Source organism: Mastigoproctus giganteus, chromosome 3 (genome assembly GCF_048544385.1).
Source record: "Mastigoproctus giganteus isolate SK-2022 chromosome 3, ASM4854438v1, whole genome shotgun sequence".
Classification (NCBI taxonomy): domain Eukaryota; kingdom Metazoa; phylum Arthropoda; class Arachnida; order Uropygi; family Thelyphonidae; genus Mastigoproctus; species Mastigoproctus giganteus.
The window spans coordinates 138,608,547-138,625,771 of NC_143577.1; the positions used below are offsets into that span (position 1 = coordinate 138,608,547).

Here is a 17,225-nt window from a genome sequence, read left to right on the forward strand (position 1 = left end):
ATATACTTTTTTTTTTCATTTTCATTTATTTCGGTATCAAAATTTTATTTATGTTTATGCCTTTTACCCTTTGGCTTGTGGTTTACATCAGAAATGAAGACACGTGTTGCTATTTTGATTGCAATCCTGGCCGTTGATACTTGAAGAGAGGCCAGCTTTGTAAGTTGTGGCAGCATCCTTATTTTGTCAATTTTATAATTATCTCTTTTTATACGTATATATATTTTTTTACCTTCTATGCTGCTTTTATCACTCTATATCTTCCTAATTTTTTTCCCGTCACTTTATGCATATATATATATATAGAGGCAGTATGAAAAAAAAAGAAAATAAGTGGATAATGAGTAAAGAAACAAATAACAAAGACAAGTAGAAAGAGTGGGAGGAATATCTGTCTAAAAATTTTTAAAAAATATTAAATATGGGGCAAATACAGCCAGTTATAAGCCAAGAAATAATTAATTTCAACCAGCACTAACTGACCAAGCCCAAGCCAAAAAAAAAAAAAAAAAAAAAAAGATGTGACATATGACTAATAAAAAAAAAAAAAAGATAAAGTGCAGTCATTATCAACCCACTGCAGGATGGAAGCCTTCTCAACAATTCATGCTGAGGGAAAATGGACCATAATCTGGCACACTGGTCCGGTGCGGTTTGGCAGATCGACCGTATTCAGCAGTCAGGGGCTTGAACCCCGGTCTACTCAAAGAACGTGTGCTACTGCACTCCCACTCCTGACCACTCGGCTACGGAGCCATATATGACTAATATGATACAATAATTCAACCACAAATTAAAAATAGATATAGGACAAACAAAGCAGGGAACAAATAATAGATGACCATTGCGTCCAATCTCATCGGAGTGACCTTGGATACAACTGCTTGTGAATATTTCTGCATTTCAAACACAATGCTGCAAATTACTGCAATGGACAGAGGCAGCCATTCACTAAAATGCCAGCCCACTGAAGCTATAAAATCGAATCATGGAGGCTTTAATGCAATAACTATAAAAACACAAAAGCTGAAGCACTCACTGCTAAAAACTAGACTGCAGTCTAGTTTTAGCTGTGTGTGTGTGTGTGTGTGTGTAGAGAAAGAGAGGCTTATTTCCCTTATTATGTATTATGACCGTGCAGTTCCTTTTACAGCTCAGAATGCAGAAAATATATAAAAATATTATCGTTAATATTTTATCGGTAATCATCAGTTATCATGCATTGACATAACTTTGACTTGATTGATTTTGATATTTTAAATACCATTAAGGCTTACTTGCTTTTTATTATATTTTAAATACCATTATATTAATTATGATAATCTGCAAAGCTTTACTAATGTTAGGAACTCACCTGTATTAGTGAAGTTTTGCTTTTTATCATAATTGATAGTATTACAATAACCAGAAGTATCTCTGGCTATAATGTCCCGAGAATAATACCATTATATTTAATGCTATAGTTATTCCAATCTTATGGGTACTTATTGGCTTATGGGTACTATGGGTAGTTATCGGCCATTTCTGGAAATTGGATAAAACAGTGATGGAAATTCCATCACTGTTTTATCCTTATATATGTGAATGATGAGGCAAATGCTAAGCTGGGTCTCAAGTATCATTTTCAAAGTTAATCTTGACATTAATCCTGATTATTTTATATGTATATCATTTATGCATTGGATGTATACATATATCCAATACAATATTTCAGTTAACAGAAAGAATTTAATGTTATGGTGATATTAATATTTAAATTTTCAGAGAAGAAGATTACACTCACTATTACACATATGGACATTTTTCCATATGACAACTGCACCGCATCTTATTTGGAAATAAGAGATGGTTCTGAAATGAATTCCCCTCTACTTGGATCCTATTGTGCTCATCATGTTCCACCACCTATAACGTCACGTGGAAACTCAATTCATCTCTTTTTCTCTGGATATGGCGTTTTTCGAGCTGTTTATTCATCATCCACCTCAAGTAATTGTGTATTCAATGTAGTAATTTTTTTAAGAGTTCATAAATTTATAAAATTGCTTATTACAGTAATTCCGTAAATGTATTAAGACATTTAAGTTATACACAAAAGGAATCATTGCTTGTTATGATGGAATAACTATTTCATTATTCGGTTTAATCAAAATGGTTTTTATAGCAATAGATAATATTAATTACACTCATCTCTTTTTTAAACATAAATGCTTTTGCTTCCCTTGACGATGCTGCCCTGGTGCTGCACAACCTATGTTTAGCAAATGGGGCCCACAGTATGCCACCATTTCAACGTTTTAGGTATGCTATGAAATTTCATATTGAAGCAAGGGGAGGGAGAATCTCTCACAATTATAGCTATGTGATGATATTGCTATTTAGGTTATGCTGGAAATTGCTTCATCAACTTCATTATGTATGCAATTTTCAATTTCATGCTTTGTAATTAAAGCTAATCACTCACCCCAGGAAAGTTACTCAAGCATGATATTCTAAGCCTTAAAAAATAATAATTATTAAAATAAATACCATATTTTCTGAACTATATAATTTTGTTTTCTCTGAAATATTGCACAACATTCCCTTGCAACCTATTGTCTGAATGTGTATTACATGCCTGCTGAAATATTTTTGTCTTTAATGGGGTCTAGAGAAAATATGGTGAAAATATCCAGATGTTTTCTGAAAGATTTTTTTAATATTTCGAACCATTTAAAATCATATGCAGCAGAGGCAACAGAATGGACATTTGCCAATAAACACTGAGCTAACTAGGTTTAAGTGAACAGCCACTGGACATCTCAATTTAACAAACCTTTTAAATCATTTATACTTAAGTAGGGGATCATCTGGAGGGAGGCACCAAATTACAATTTCATACCAACAGGATAAATAAAGCAACCAATAGTTTCACTAATGTGATGGGTGAAAACATGGGGGTTAGTAAAGCTTGAGACAGTTGCCATCTTTTGAGAAATTTTGAGTCAGCAATGCCCTTGATGGCACTGAAGATTTTACACACAATGGTCAGACCATAAAATTCCAAAAAAAAAAAAAAAAAAAAAAAAATGATGTGAAAGTAGCAACAACAAGTTTTTGGCATTCTGTAATTAATAAAAACTTTATTCTACACCAGTGGTTTTTAACTAACCTTTCCTTAACCTTTCTGGGTTCATACATCCCCAGAAAACCAGAAAAGGGGGCTCACATCCGGTGAGTATGGACTTGGCACAACCAAGGGTCCTGAGCTGGATATCATCATTCTTTTCTTCCTTGGTGATTCCCTTCTACTCTCTCTCTCTCTCTCTCTCTCTCTCTCTCTCTCTCTCTCTCTCTCTCTCTCTCTCTCTCTCTCAGGTTAGGGTAAGTTAGAAATTTTTATTTTTTTTTGGCTGGTGCAGTAAAAGACTCAGGCTTCCTTGACAGATGATCAAGAACTCTCATAACTGGCAAACTCCAGGAATGGATAACGTCCACAACTACTGGTACAAGAAGCTCACTTGCACACACAAGCACCTGGCAGAGTAATTCACCCGAATGATAAGGCACCCAGAGACAATCCCAAAGTTTCTCACTCAAGGAATCACATATCTGAAGCCTAAGACGAAGATACAAGAAACCTGGCGAAATATAGGCCAATCACCTGTCTCCCAACAATGTACAAGATCCTGACCAGCTGCATAACCAGGAAGAAATCAGACCACTTGGAGAGCCAGAACATAATGGCCGAACAGCAGAAAGGATGCAAGCAGCTGAGCAAAGGATGCAAGGAGCAATTAACCATAGATGCTGCAGTTATGGAGCAAGCCTACAAGAAATGCCGCAACATGTACACAGCCAACATCAATTACCGCAAGGCGTTCAACTCCATGCCTCATACCTGGCTAATAGAGGCGCTGAGCATCTATAAAGTCAATCCGATAGTGATAAACTTCCTAGGAGAAACAATGGCGAAATGGAGTACCACCATTAAGGTCGAAAACATCACGATGAGGCCAATCCCCATCAGGAGAGGTATCTTTCAGGGAGATGTCCTGAGCCCATTGTGGTTCTGTCTAGCACTTAACCTGTTATTTACCATGCTCAACAGTAGCAAGTACGGATATAACCTCAAAGAAGGAAGGAAGAGCCTGTACACCCTCACCCACCTGATGTGCAGGGATGACATCAAGCTTTACGTGGGAACCGAGAAGCACCTTCAGCAACTATTCCAGATCACCGAAGAATTCAGCAATGATATTAGGATGGAATTTGGTCTGGATAAGTGCACGGCCCATGGATTGCACCAGGGAAAATTAGTCAACCGAAACTACCAGCTGCAGAGTGGTAAAGAGATCAAAGCCATGGCAGAGGGAGAGGCCTACAAATACTTGGGGGGATGATGCAGGCTCAGCAGTTACAGCACAAGGAAATTAAGGCCTGCCTGACTGAAAAATATTATCAGAGACTCGGAAGCCTGCTGAAAGCAAAGCTGAATGGAGGGAACACAGTTAAAGCCATAAACACCTATGCAGTCCCAGTGCTAACATACTCCTTCGGGGTCATAGATTGGACTAACACCGAGCTGGAGGATATCACGAGAAAGACAAGGACAATGATGACCAAGGGCCACCAACACCACCCGAAATCTGCACTGGAGAGACTGACAATTGCCTGGGAAGGAGGAGGAAGGGGCCTGATAGACCTAATTGAGCAACAGAAGAGAGTGATAGTTAACCTGTAGGATTACTTCCAGAAACACACAGCAGCACTCCACCAGGCCATAAGGAAGATAGACAAGCGGTATACCCCACTCAACCTAAGTGAAGAGTCCCCCCCCCCCCACCAGGAGGTACAAACGAAGCTAGAAAGATGGGCAGAGAAGGCACTCCTTGGGCGACACTACAATGATCTCCATTAAGATTACATAGATAAAATTGCTTCCAATGCATCAGTCATGAGCGGGATGCTCTTCCCCGAGACTGAAGGATTCACGCTCGCCATCCAAGACCAGGTAATCGACACTGGGAACTATAGAAAATACATTGCCAAGGAGCCCGGAGTGTCTGATGACACATGTCAGCGATGCCACCTGGCCTTAGAAATGATCCAACACATCACTGTGGGATGCAAAGTGATCACCCAGCCTGAGCAGGTAGCCAGGATAATACATCAGAAGCTAGTAAGGAAATACCAGTTGGTCGAAGAAAGTGTACCGTATCACAAGTACGAACTCCAGACAGTACTAGAGACCCCAACCCACAAGCTGTACTGGTACTGCACCATAATAACGGATAGGACAATCCCGCACAACAGACTGGACATAACCCTTGTGGACAAGAAAGAAAAGGCTACCTATCTGATTGACATAGCGGTACCCAACACTGGCAACCTGCAGAAAACTCATAGTGAAAAAATCAGGAAGGAGATCAAAGAGATGTGGCATATGCAACAAGTAATGACCATCCCGATCATCGGGTCAACCACAGATATGGTGCCAGAGGCCCTACATAACAGCCTAGCAGCAATTGGTTTCCAAGCGAATACCTACGAGGAACTCCAGAGAGTAGCAATCCTGAACCCCTGTAGGATAGTCAGAGAGTTCCTCGACGAACAGTAACACCAGACATAACAACAAACCACCTGTGTACTTGGTAGCAATACCTGTCACGAGGTGGAACCCCTAATCAGATCAGGGAGAAATAATATAAGAGCAACAACATAATAATAAGCACACTCAAGAATTTCTGAATAAAATTTATTTTATTGCTTTTGAAATTGATTCATTTTGAATAGACAAAATATAAAAATAATAATTTTGACATTTCGTGTTATCCCTAGTGGGGGCGGGGGTGAACACTTTTTTTTTTTTTTTTTTGCCTAAGCAAGCTTGTGAATCTGTTTCAAATATATACCATTTTTTTTTTTTTTACAAAATATTTGAAACACATGGATGCATCTTATCACTGGAAAAATCTGATATATACAGTTTCAGTAACAGCTAACTATCAGTTGAAAGGCACATCATTTTAGTGAAACTGCATTACATTTGAGTAGTAGTACCCAAAAGTAGTAGTGGCATGTGATACAAGAAAGCAAGCATATGAGCTTATGCAGCATCAGCCAAAAAAAAAAAAAAAAAATTACAAAACAATCCCCTCTAAATATTTGTCCAGTTCCTCCTTAAATTTATTTAACCTATCAACTTCCACAATGACAGATGGAAGTTTGTTCCAACAATTAATCACCCGCTGGCTAAAGGCAAATTTCCACATATCTATTCTACATCTGTCCTTCCTCATTTTCAATTTATGCCCCCTTAAGTTCGTAATCTGAACAAGTGGAAGAATCCCATCAGAATTCAGCATGCTCAACCCATTCAAGGCCTTATACACCTCAATCAGATTACCTCGCAGGTGTTAGTCTCCAGCTGCTGCAATTTGCAGAACTTAAGCCTCTCCTGGTAAGAGGATCCCTTCATTCTCCTCACCAATCTTGTTGCCCTTCTCTGTACACGCTCAAGCAAATCTACATCCTTCCTAAAATGAGGCCTCCAGACCTGCACGCAGTACTCAAGGCATTGCCTTATACTGAGGAACAATCATCTCCTTTTCCCTGTTAACAAAATCCTGTATATCATTGACAACACCCCATGACCTGGCAGCCTGTCTGCATTGCTCAGAAAACTTCATATCTAACTGCACAATTACTCCCAGGTCTTTTTCATTTTCTACCTCCTTAAGTGTAGTACCAAGCAGTTGGTCCATTTCTCTGGGGGTTACTTCCACCCATATGCAGTACTTTGCATTTGTCAATGTTAAACTTCAATTGCCACTTCTCAGCCCATCTGCCCAAATTTTCTAGATCCTGTTGCAGTAACACACTGCCATTACTGTCATTAACAACCCTGCCAACCTTTGTATCATCTGCAAACTTCGACATTAAGACTGATATACCTTCATCAATATCATTGATAAATATACAAAACAACAGTGGACCCAATACCGAAATCTGTGGGACTCCACTAATAACATTAGTCCACGAAGAGCAGCACCCATTGATTACCACCTTTTGTCTTTTCCCACTCAACCATCCTTTTATCCATTGTAGCAACTTACCCTTAATACCATTCTGCTCCAATTTGAACAGTAGTTTTCCATGCACAACAGTGTCAGACGTTTTCCTGAAATCCAAGTATATGATATCAAAATTATTTTTTGCATCCAGTTCCTTTGTAACCACATCATAACCAATCAAATTTGTCAGACAAGACTTTCCCTTAACAAACCCATGCTGTGTCCGAATTATTGCTGCAGTCATGTCTAGATGATCCTGCAATTATTATTATTGTTGTTGGCAACAATGTAAGTAACCAAAGCAAAGATGTCCAAACTTTCTTAACTTTCTTCAAACTACCCAACCTACACAAGACTACTTGAAATTTATTTCAAAAATTGATTACCCTTTTGCTGGATGCAAATATCTGTTCATGTATTCTGCAACCATTCTTTTCCAATTTCAGTTGATGCTTCCTTGTGTGTTTCATCCAAAAATTCACTTAGCCATTTTAAAGCCTTGTGCATTTCAGATATAAATACCATGCAAATACTTATTTTCCAGAGACTGCAATTTATAGAAACAGTCTTTCTTCATAAGTATATTATTTTGTGTTCCTAATCATTTGTTCTTGCTACACTCTTTACAACAGCTTTATGTCCTTCCCAAAATGAGGTTTCCAAACTTGTAAGCAGCATTCCATATAACTGACAAAATCCTGTGGGATATTCTAGCAGTTTGCATTGCCAGAGAATTTCATTTCTTTCTGTACTATTACCCCTAGATATTCTTCATATCCTGCATTGGTACCATCCAAACCATCTGTTATTCTGCAATTATTACTACTCAAATTCAGTACATTTACCAATGTTTAACCTGACTTGCCATTTTCCAGTGCATCTGCATCCTCTTGAAGTAACATACCCTGATTATTGTCATTAACCACTGTGCCCAAGCTTGTATCATTGGTTACTTAGACAGTAAACTTGAAATGTCTACATCAATATCATTAATAAATAGTAAAAATAATAAGGTGACCCAATACTGCTTGGAGCCCACTGATTAGACTGATGCATGTAGAGCAGTGGCCATTTACAACCACTCTTTTTGTTCTATTAATAACCATCCTTTTATCTATAGTAATAAATTGCTCCAGTTTATACAGCAATTGTACCTGTGATGCAATATGAAAGTCTTCACTGAAATCTAAATATATGATGTCAGAATTCTTTGTATCTAGTTTGTGTGTGATACCCTCATAATAGTTAATCAGATTGCCCTGTCATTAGTTACCTTTAGCAAATCACTGCTATTATTGCCACATGACCCCTCTCCTAGCAAGATGATTCTTATATTCTTTATCTATTGATTCAATTACTTGATTGTGTTCATAGAGTTTAAACTCTATGAACACAATCAAGTCTTAGAGTTTAAACTTACATGTCTGTAGTTACCCATATTTCTCGTTGAATCTCCATTTTGAATATATGATTCATTTGTACCCCTCCAGTCTGCATATACTTCTGAATCTCAGGATGCTCTTGTTTATTATGCTAAAGGTTCTACCTCTCTTGCAGTTTCATTTGATATCCACTAAAATCCCATCACAAAGAATACTGTTGATGAAATTTTCACTATAATGATAATTTCTAGATCCTGGCCGACTTCCATTGTTATTATTAGTGCTTTATATGTTCCGTTTAAATGAAAAAGTTTTTTTTTTTTTTTTTTTTAATGAAAATTTTGGTATAGTGTATTTTTTTGAAGTCCATACAAAGTTTGCAATAAACAAAAAACTTTATTGGAAAATAATGAAGGGCTCTGTAAGCCAATATTAACACAGCTATGGGAATATTTCACTGAAAAAAAAAAAAAAAAAAATGGAAATTTTAAAAGATAAATTAAAAGAATTCATTATCATATTAATCATGAAATGTGGAAATTACTTATTTTTCACATAAAATACTTTTTAACAAATTTTTGAATTTATGTATTAATGCAAAGAAAATAAATTAAACATTAAGAGTAACATTTATGTATTATCATGATAAAAGTAACAATAAGTTGTATCTGGAGTAGATATTTTTGAATATGTGTAAGAGTTCTTATGTTTTCAAAACAGCACTTTCTAAACAAAATATTTTTAATTTTGTGATATAGATATTTTGTCGTTTTATTTATTTCTTAATGCTTTTAAGAATAATATGTAGAGCTGCTGGAACGAGTACAGAGAGAAGGGCAACAAGATTAGTGAATGGAACAAAGGGGTGCTCTTACGAAGAAAGGCTTAAGTTTTGCAAATTACAGTGTCTGGAGACTAGGCACCAGCGAGGTGATCTGATAGAGGTGTATAAAGCCTTGAATGGTTTGAGCATGCTGATGGGATTCTTCCTCTAGCTCAGAATAATCACCTGAGAGGGCATAAATTCAAATTGAGGAAAGACAGATGTAGGATAGACGTGCAGAAATTTGCCTTTAGCCAGCGGGTGGTTGGTTGGTGGAACAGACTTCCATCCCTTGTAGTGGAGGTTGATAGCCTAAATAAGTTTAAGGCTCAGCTGGACAGGTATTTTGAACGAACAGAGGGGTGAAGTGGAAGTGGTTTTTTTTTTTTTTTTTTTTTGGCTGATGCTGCATAAGCTTGCTTTCTTGCATCAAATGCCTCTAATAATGCTAATGCTAATAATTAAATAACATAAATGAAAAATTGCTACTCAAATAAGGGCAGCTACATCTATTTATGAAAATAATGATTTTTTGAAATAATTTTTACTACATTCATTAGAAAGGAATTTTGATATAATGAAGAAATGATTTGTGAACACCTAAGAAGTTTGATATAATAAGATTTTGTTGTAGTTTGGATAAATTCCATCATCTCCAATTGCTTTTTTTTAGCTGCAGTAATATGTCTCATTTAGTAACCTCCATGATTAGCTCTCCACACACTTCCCATTTGGCATTTCCATTTGTTGACATCAGTTTGTCCCATTGAAAAGAGTTTTAAAAAAAGTCTGATCCATCCCATTATGATCACTTTTGAACAAAATCCCTTCCCTTTACCCACAATAGTAGTTATTTCTTTGAAGAAATCCCACATTAACATGCCATGATAATTGCCCACTCAAAAGTTCCTTTACCTGATGCTTCTTTAAATGTTTCTTAGTTACCCAGAATAACTACCTCCTGTAGGATTAGCACATGCTGCCCATGGTGATCCTGCCATGCAGCTAGATGCATGTAGGTTCTAATGTTGACATGGTTGATGGATCCCCTAATTTATTTCCTTTGAGGCCCACGCATGATCTGAACATGCTACTGGACCATCTCCTGCATTATTTCCAGCTATAGGTGTTATTATACACCACTAAAAAGTATCATGTTATTACTAGAGAAGCAAAATATGCCTTGGCTCAAGGGAGGAAAAGTGCTTGCCAATCTACTCATATCATAATTTCATTAAAAAAAGTATATAATATATATATATATATATCTTAAATATTCTTTTAGAAGCCATCCTCCAGTTTTGTATACGGTATCCTCTATGTCAATGATTTTACCATATTTTGTCACTTTATGCAATATGACGGTCATTAAATGGACATTGGCTAATGTGTTCAGAGTTTCCTCACAGAAGACGACTGTGTATATATCTGTTGAATATAGAATCTTCATCCTGACCCAGAATTAAGACTTGGGCAAAACATCATCCCGGTGATAGCAGAAGCTAGATTCCTTTGACTTATTTTTTGTAAGAAACTGACTTTTCTTCAACGTGTCTGTCAGACAAGGAGTACAAAAGGGCTTACCATTCTTCACATCTTTTCTCAATTTTGTGGATACATATGTACATCACCCTACTATACATTTATCATGCTCTTGTCCCAGGTTTATGCTTCTGCTAGTGTACTTTGTTGTAGATCCAATCCACCATCAGGTCATCATTTCCACTGTTACATTCCATACATCTGTTCAAAGCATCTAATGTTGAAGCAAATGAGCTATCTCTGTCTTTTCAGTGCAATTAGTGTCCTTGCATATTCCTTTAACACCTTGGACAAATATCTCTGCAATTTATGATGACTTTTCTTCATCATTAAAAAATGGGGAAAGGTGTTCTTTCCCCACTTTTCAACAGTGTTCATTTCACTGGGGAAAGAACACTTTTCTTTTCAACAGTATTCTTTCCCTACTGTTTAAAAGTGGGGAAAGAACATCTTGTCTCCTTCCAATATTGCACAATTACGTGCACTTCCTTTCTTTCTAACTCAAAGGCATGTGAAATCTATACAGATGGATCAAAAACTGAGACCCAAATTGGTGCTGCGGCAATCTTCCCATTATTCACCACTTCTGTCTCATTACCACTGGAATGCATTATCTTCACTGCTGAGCTTTATGCTATAAACTTAGTTCTGAATCACATTTCTGAACTTCTTATTTTGCCTACTTTAATATACACTGACTCATTCAGTGCTGTCTCTGCTATAAGTAGTAATACTACTTCTCTCACCCTGTAATTAAACAAATCCATTCTAAATTACTTGCTTGTAATGAGTTGAACCAAACTGTGACATTCTACTGGATCCTCGGCATTCTGGGATAGCAGGAAATGAATGAGCAGATCTTGCAGCCAAACAGTATATTAGCCAAACAATCAGATACTACTATTTCGCAGAATTTTCAAATTCCATAAACTGATTACAAACATATTATCCATAAAACATGTTTCAATAGCTGGTTACTATTCTGGAGAGGTTATTCAGGAAACAAACTATACCAAATTAAACCAGAATCAAAGCTGTGGCTTTGATTCTGGTTTTATTTGGTAAAACAAAACCAGGGCATGTCATGAAAACAGTCTCCCAAACCATAACACATCCACCGCCTCCAGCCTGCCAAACGCTAACAATGTATCCAGAATGCAGTGGCATCATGTTGCTTTTTTTTCTTTTTTTTTACCACCTATTAGCATTCCTTGTGTTGGTGGTCCAGTTGGCACTGATGTGCATATGCAAGGTGAAGTTTCTTGTGTCTCGCAGTAAGTATGGATATCCATGAGAGTTCTCAACTGTCATAGCTTATATGATCTAATGTTCAGCACATATTCCATATGGATATTGATCTTGCTATTCCAACGTTGTACTAGATAGTTAGTTTATCACTGTACTGCATCACTGCTGTGTTACAAGATGAACTACACAGTGGGCACCACATATGTGGTGCCTGTACTGCTGGTTGTTCAAACACTGTTGACCCAGTCTTGGTAGACGCACAACTCCACAGAACAGGAAAACAATCGTATTGGCTATTTTCAGGATACTGGTACCTGCATGTTTGACCTCACAATCACTGATCATCATGTGTATGAACTATAATCTTATATATCAGCCTTCCTGACTGCAAGTCTTTACCTGCATCACAGACCAGTCCATCCCTATACAAGGAGGGTGTGCTAATGCAGTGCCAGTTCAATGTATATTAGCTACTATTATTCACTTCAAATTTGGTGCATTGTGAAGCACACAAAATTTGAATATAACACACATTGCCACCTGTTATTTCCAAGTGAATATTATCTTTCATATTTGAATAAAAATGCATTCGTTATTATGTTGATAGATTACACTAATAGATCATGTAGGAGAGTTCTGTAAATTACTTGAGATAGAAACAATTCCAAATTTAGTAGCATCTCGCACTATTATTACTCTGTAGCCTATATATTCCAAGACTTTCATCACATGGATGTCCTCTTTCAGTGTCACTAGTTGCATTACTTGTCTTTTTGGAAATTTCAAAAAGCTAAATGTCTTTTTTAGGCCCAGTCTCTATACTTGCATATCATATTCCAAGGGAATTCTTACAGTTGTCTTATATAGTTGGACTGTGACCTCCCATGATCTTTACAGCCAAACGTTTGATAGATCATCGCTACCTTATATAGTTTAACCATGACCTGCCCATCTCTACAAGTGATTGTTTGATGAATCAGTACTACTTTATATAATTAAACCATGACCTCGCTATGTCTATAGTAGGGCTTGCATAAAACTGAGAAATTTCAAAACCGAGTTTAACCAAAGTTTACTCTTAAAACCGGTTTTAAAACCGATTTTCTCAGACTTAGGGAAAATAATTAAAAACTTATAACACAGATATTTATTTTATCTTGAGTAGATTGTACAAATCGTAATCAAATCTTTTAAACAAAATCTATCACCTCTTATAGTAAAAAAAATAAAAAATTAAAGTTCTCCAAAAAAATAACCAGCTTGAGATTATACAAAATTACAAATTGTATTCAAATCCTTTGAATAAAAACTTATCTTCTCGTATAGTAAACAAAAAAATAATAAGCCCTATAATAATAAATAAATAAATAAAAATAATGTGAAAAAAAACAGCTTGGGGAAATTACGTTACTATTTATTGCTCAGCTTTTTTCTGAAAATGATCCTTTAAAAAACACAGTATATTAAGCATTTTTCCTGATAGACGTGACCTTATTTTTGTGTTAAAGAGACCAGTGATCGAAAACACTCTCTCAGATTGGGCACGTGTTGGTTTAATGGTCAGCAGTGCTCTATAAAGTTTCTCCAGCTTTTCACTTCTACTGCTAGTTGCCTCCAAAATTTTAAATTCTTTGCTGATTTCCAATTCACTCGGATATTTTGAAGGCTCTTCAGTTAATATCTTTATTACACTATCATACTCTTGCATGAGTGTATCTCCAACATCGGAACTAGACAAGTCTTTGTTTTCTTCTAAAAGACAGTTCGTTTATTTTCAGTTTCTTCATTCAACGCTAAGACTCCTTCGGAATGTTTTGCAAATAATCTCTGATAAATCTCTTCAGCACGCCTTTTCAAAACTTGCTTACTTGGAAAATCAAAAGTTCTTGAACATGAATCTTCTTTCCTAAACTTTTTGGGGTGTGTAGATGGCTCAGCAAAACCACACTTTGGTAATTTCGTCTTGCATTGTAACGCTGCAAAAGGCTTTGGTGAAACTTAAGTAAATGGGTTTTCTGCTGTATCAGCTTAGCAAGCAGAAATTCTATTTAAAACTGCTTTAAGTAATCTGTATCTTCTGAGGTTATAGCCTTCAGAATCATTTCAACTGGTCGCAAAGTTTCACATAGCAATTCAAGTGTTTTCCAGTCATCGTCAGACACAGCTTCAGTTGACAGTACTGCATATAGAGCATTTGGAATGCAATTTTTCAATTTCAAAAATCTCTCAATCATATAGAATGTGCTAACCCATCTAGTCTTGCAATGTAATGTAAGTTTATATTCTTTCCCATTAAATTTTGTAATATGTCATTTTTGGTAGGCGATTATCGAAAAAGCTTGCAAAATTTTCTGACTTTGTAAATAGTTTGTGCAAATTGGCCATTGGATTGAAGAAATAAATGAGCTCATCAGTAAAGTCGGTTTGATAAAGCATGCCTTGCTGTCTTTCTTTAACTTCTTCATCATCACTACTTTCTTCATTATTTTCATTTTCTTCATTGTCTTTGGGAGACTCAGAGACTGTGGCACCATAATTGATTGATTTTTCATAAAGTACATCTATAACTGACAGATGTATACAATGGGCTATACATTGTTGATGATTAGGCGTAATTTGCGTGCCAAACTTAATCATCATTGCTGCTCCATTGGTGGTGCAGGCAACAATATCCTCATCCAAGTTCAAACCAATTCCTTCAAGTGTCCATTCACAATTTGCTTAGTTCTTCTGCTGTCAAGTGAACCGTTAATCTCAATAAGACCTAATGACCAATGATTGTCTTTTGAATGCACATTTATATTCATATACCTTTTTATTTTGTATAGACGTATATTCGTCTAGAGTCGATGAATACCGTGCGCCCAAAACCAATGAATTTTTGAATGCTGAATGAGTTCTTCTTCTTTCTTAGTTTTATAATAATTCAGAACCATATTTTTAATTCCATTCACTGAGGCTGGTGGTAATTTATCGTATTTATTTCTCTGAAGGTGAAGGCTTGATTGTATAAACTCACTCTTGGCAATTGAATTAGAAGAAAATCCATCTAAAGCAGCTAATTTTGAAATCTCTTCTTCCATAGATTTTTTTTAACGATAAATTTTCTAATGTTCTTACCATTTCTACGGGAGTTTCACTGTTATCTTGTTTAATGTCAATCTGATGCATTTTCTTTAAAATCAACATCAGAGATGATGTAGATCCTCCAGACGACTTCATTATCTTCTGACATTTCGAACATTGTACTTCATCTTTGCTTTTTCGAGCAAAATAATTCCATACATTTGATTTCGTCTTAGACATATTAAGAGTAATAAATATTAATTAGTAGGAATTTATATCAACGACAATTTTAAATAAAAATATTGAGACAACAAAGGCACAATACTATGCGTCACTCCCGCAAGCACTGAATGAAGAGTCTAAACGAGGCAAGTTTCAAAATTTTCACGAAAGAAATTTTTTATTTATTTACTTGCATTTTTTTTCTTCAATTAAATCTATTGTATTTTCAAAAATTATGTAAAAGCTAAATTTGGTGAAGCTGCTTTTTGGAGAACATTTGATCACAAATTTAATGGGAATAAAGAAGCAAAAAACTTTCTACGATTGAAATTTGATGCAATATTCAGCGAATCTGTTTCTAGTGGGTAACCATCAATAAGGCGCATTAACTTGCCTGGCGAACAAGATAGATGGAACGGAGAAATGTTGATCATTTTCTTTTACGCTATTGCTCTGACTCATTCAGTCGTAAATGAGTACACCTGCATCGTGCCATGATACAGGTGGGAAAATAAAAGGTACCCCTCCTAGATTTGGGCCACTTGCCCATGAGATTCGTACCTAAACATAAAATAAAATAAAATAAAAAACATGTTTAAAACATAAAGCAGTTGAACGATCCAGACAAACAAACAAAAAAAGAAAATGTGCTTAACAAAAAACTATATTCGAGGGCTAACTAAGAAAATATTCGAATCTGGTTTTAGAAGCTCGGTTTCGGTTTTAACAACTCAATATGAAAACCAGTTTGCAAGCCCTAGTCCATAGCCATATGTTTGATAAATCATTGATAGAACATCTTTGGCCTTCCTTACCTCCTATCTATACTGCTTCATATCTGACCATATTGTAATTCCCAAATACATTTCTTCCTCTGCTATTTTTAATTTAATCCAAACATAGGTAAGTTATTTTGTAGTTTCAATTCCCCAAGTGTAAGCTGAATTTTGATGCATCAGAACCCAGCTGTCACTTTTCTGGTCATCTCAGACATCTATTCGAGTCAATTTGAAGAGATCCTGCTTGAAATTAATCATTAACTACTTTACCAGGCTTGACATTATCTACAAATTTTGACTTTATATCCTCTGTCCCTGTGTGGAGTTAGTTCTAGTTAGTTATTTGGTTTTTAGGAGCATTAACAACTAAGGCCATATTGCTCCAGGATATGCAGTGGTCATTCCCTGACCTTTCCGCATCCTCTGTATTTGGTGGTGATGGGCTCAAACCCCTGGTCTAATCAAGAAGCGTGTGCTACGCACTGCTGCTCCTTCCCACCTGGCTATGGAGGCACCCCCTTTGTGGATGTAATTTAGGAAATTAAAAAGGAACAATGGTTCTAGTCTTCTCCACTTCCCAGTGTGATGAATAACCATTAATCACAACTCTCTGCCTTCTATATTGTAGCTACCCTGTGATCCATCTAAGGATTTACCATGTGATTCCAACATGTTTCAGCTTATACTGTGACCTCTTGTACCAGACTAAATCAAATGCCTTGATGAAATTAAAGTAAACAATGTGAAAAATTTTCCTACATCCAGCTCATTAGTTCCTCTATTTAAAATAGTTAACCAGGTTGGTTAAACATGATTTTCCTTTTACAGATCCATGTTACATTCCTTCAGAGTTCTATTTCTATCATTTAGATAGAAATGGAATTCTCTTGATCATTGCATCCATGATTTTTCCTACCTGAAGTCTGACTTACCAGTCAGTAGTTACCTGCTTTACTCTTTAAATCCCTTTTATGTATTGGCAGTACATTGGCCCTTCTCAATCCAACAGAATCTCTTCTGATTCCAGTAATGCTCTTGGAGCTGATGGAATATACTCTTACTCTGGAATATACTCTGAGCCTGATGGAATATATTCCATCAGCTCCAG

The 17,225-nt window shown here is 36.2% G+C and overlaps 1 protein-coding gene across 1 annotated transcript in view; it reads left to right on the forward strand.

The window, feature by feature from the left end:
* The window catches only part of LOC150088287 (cubilin-like), a 1,623,406-nt gene that overhangs the window by 514,236 nt on the left and 1,091,945 nt on the right, over positions 1 to 17,225 (forward strand). The window contains exon 15 of the mRNA XM_090370104.1: positions 1,765 to 1,989. Coding sequence (XP_090226230.1) covers positions 1,765 to 1,989 — 225 coding nt within the window. The remainder of the gene's footprint in view (positions 1 to 1,764; positions 1,990 to 17,225) is intronic.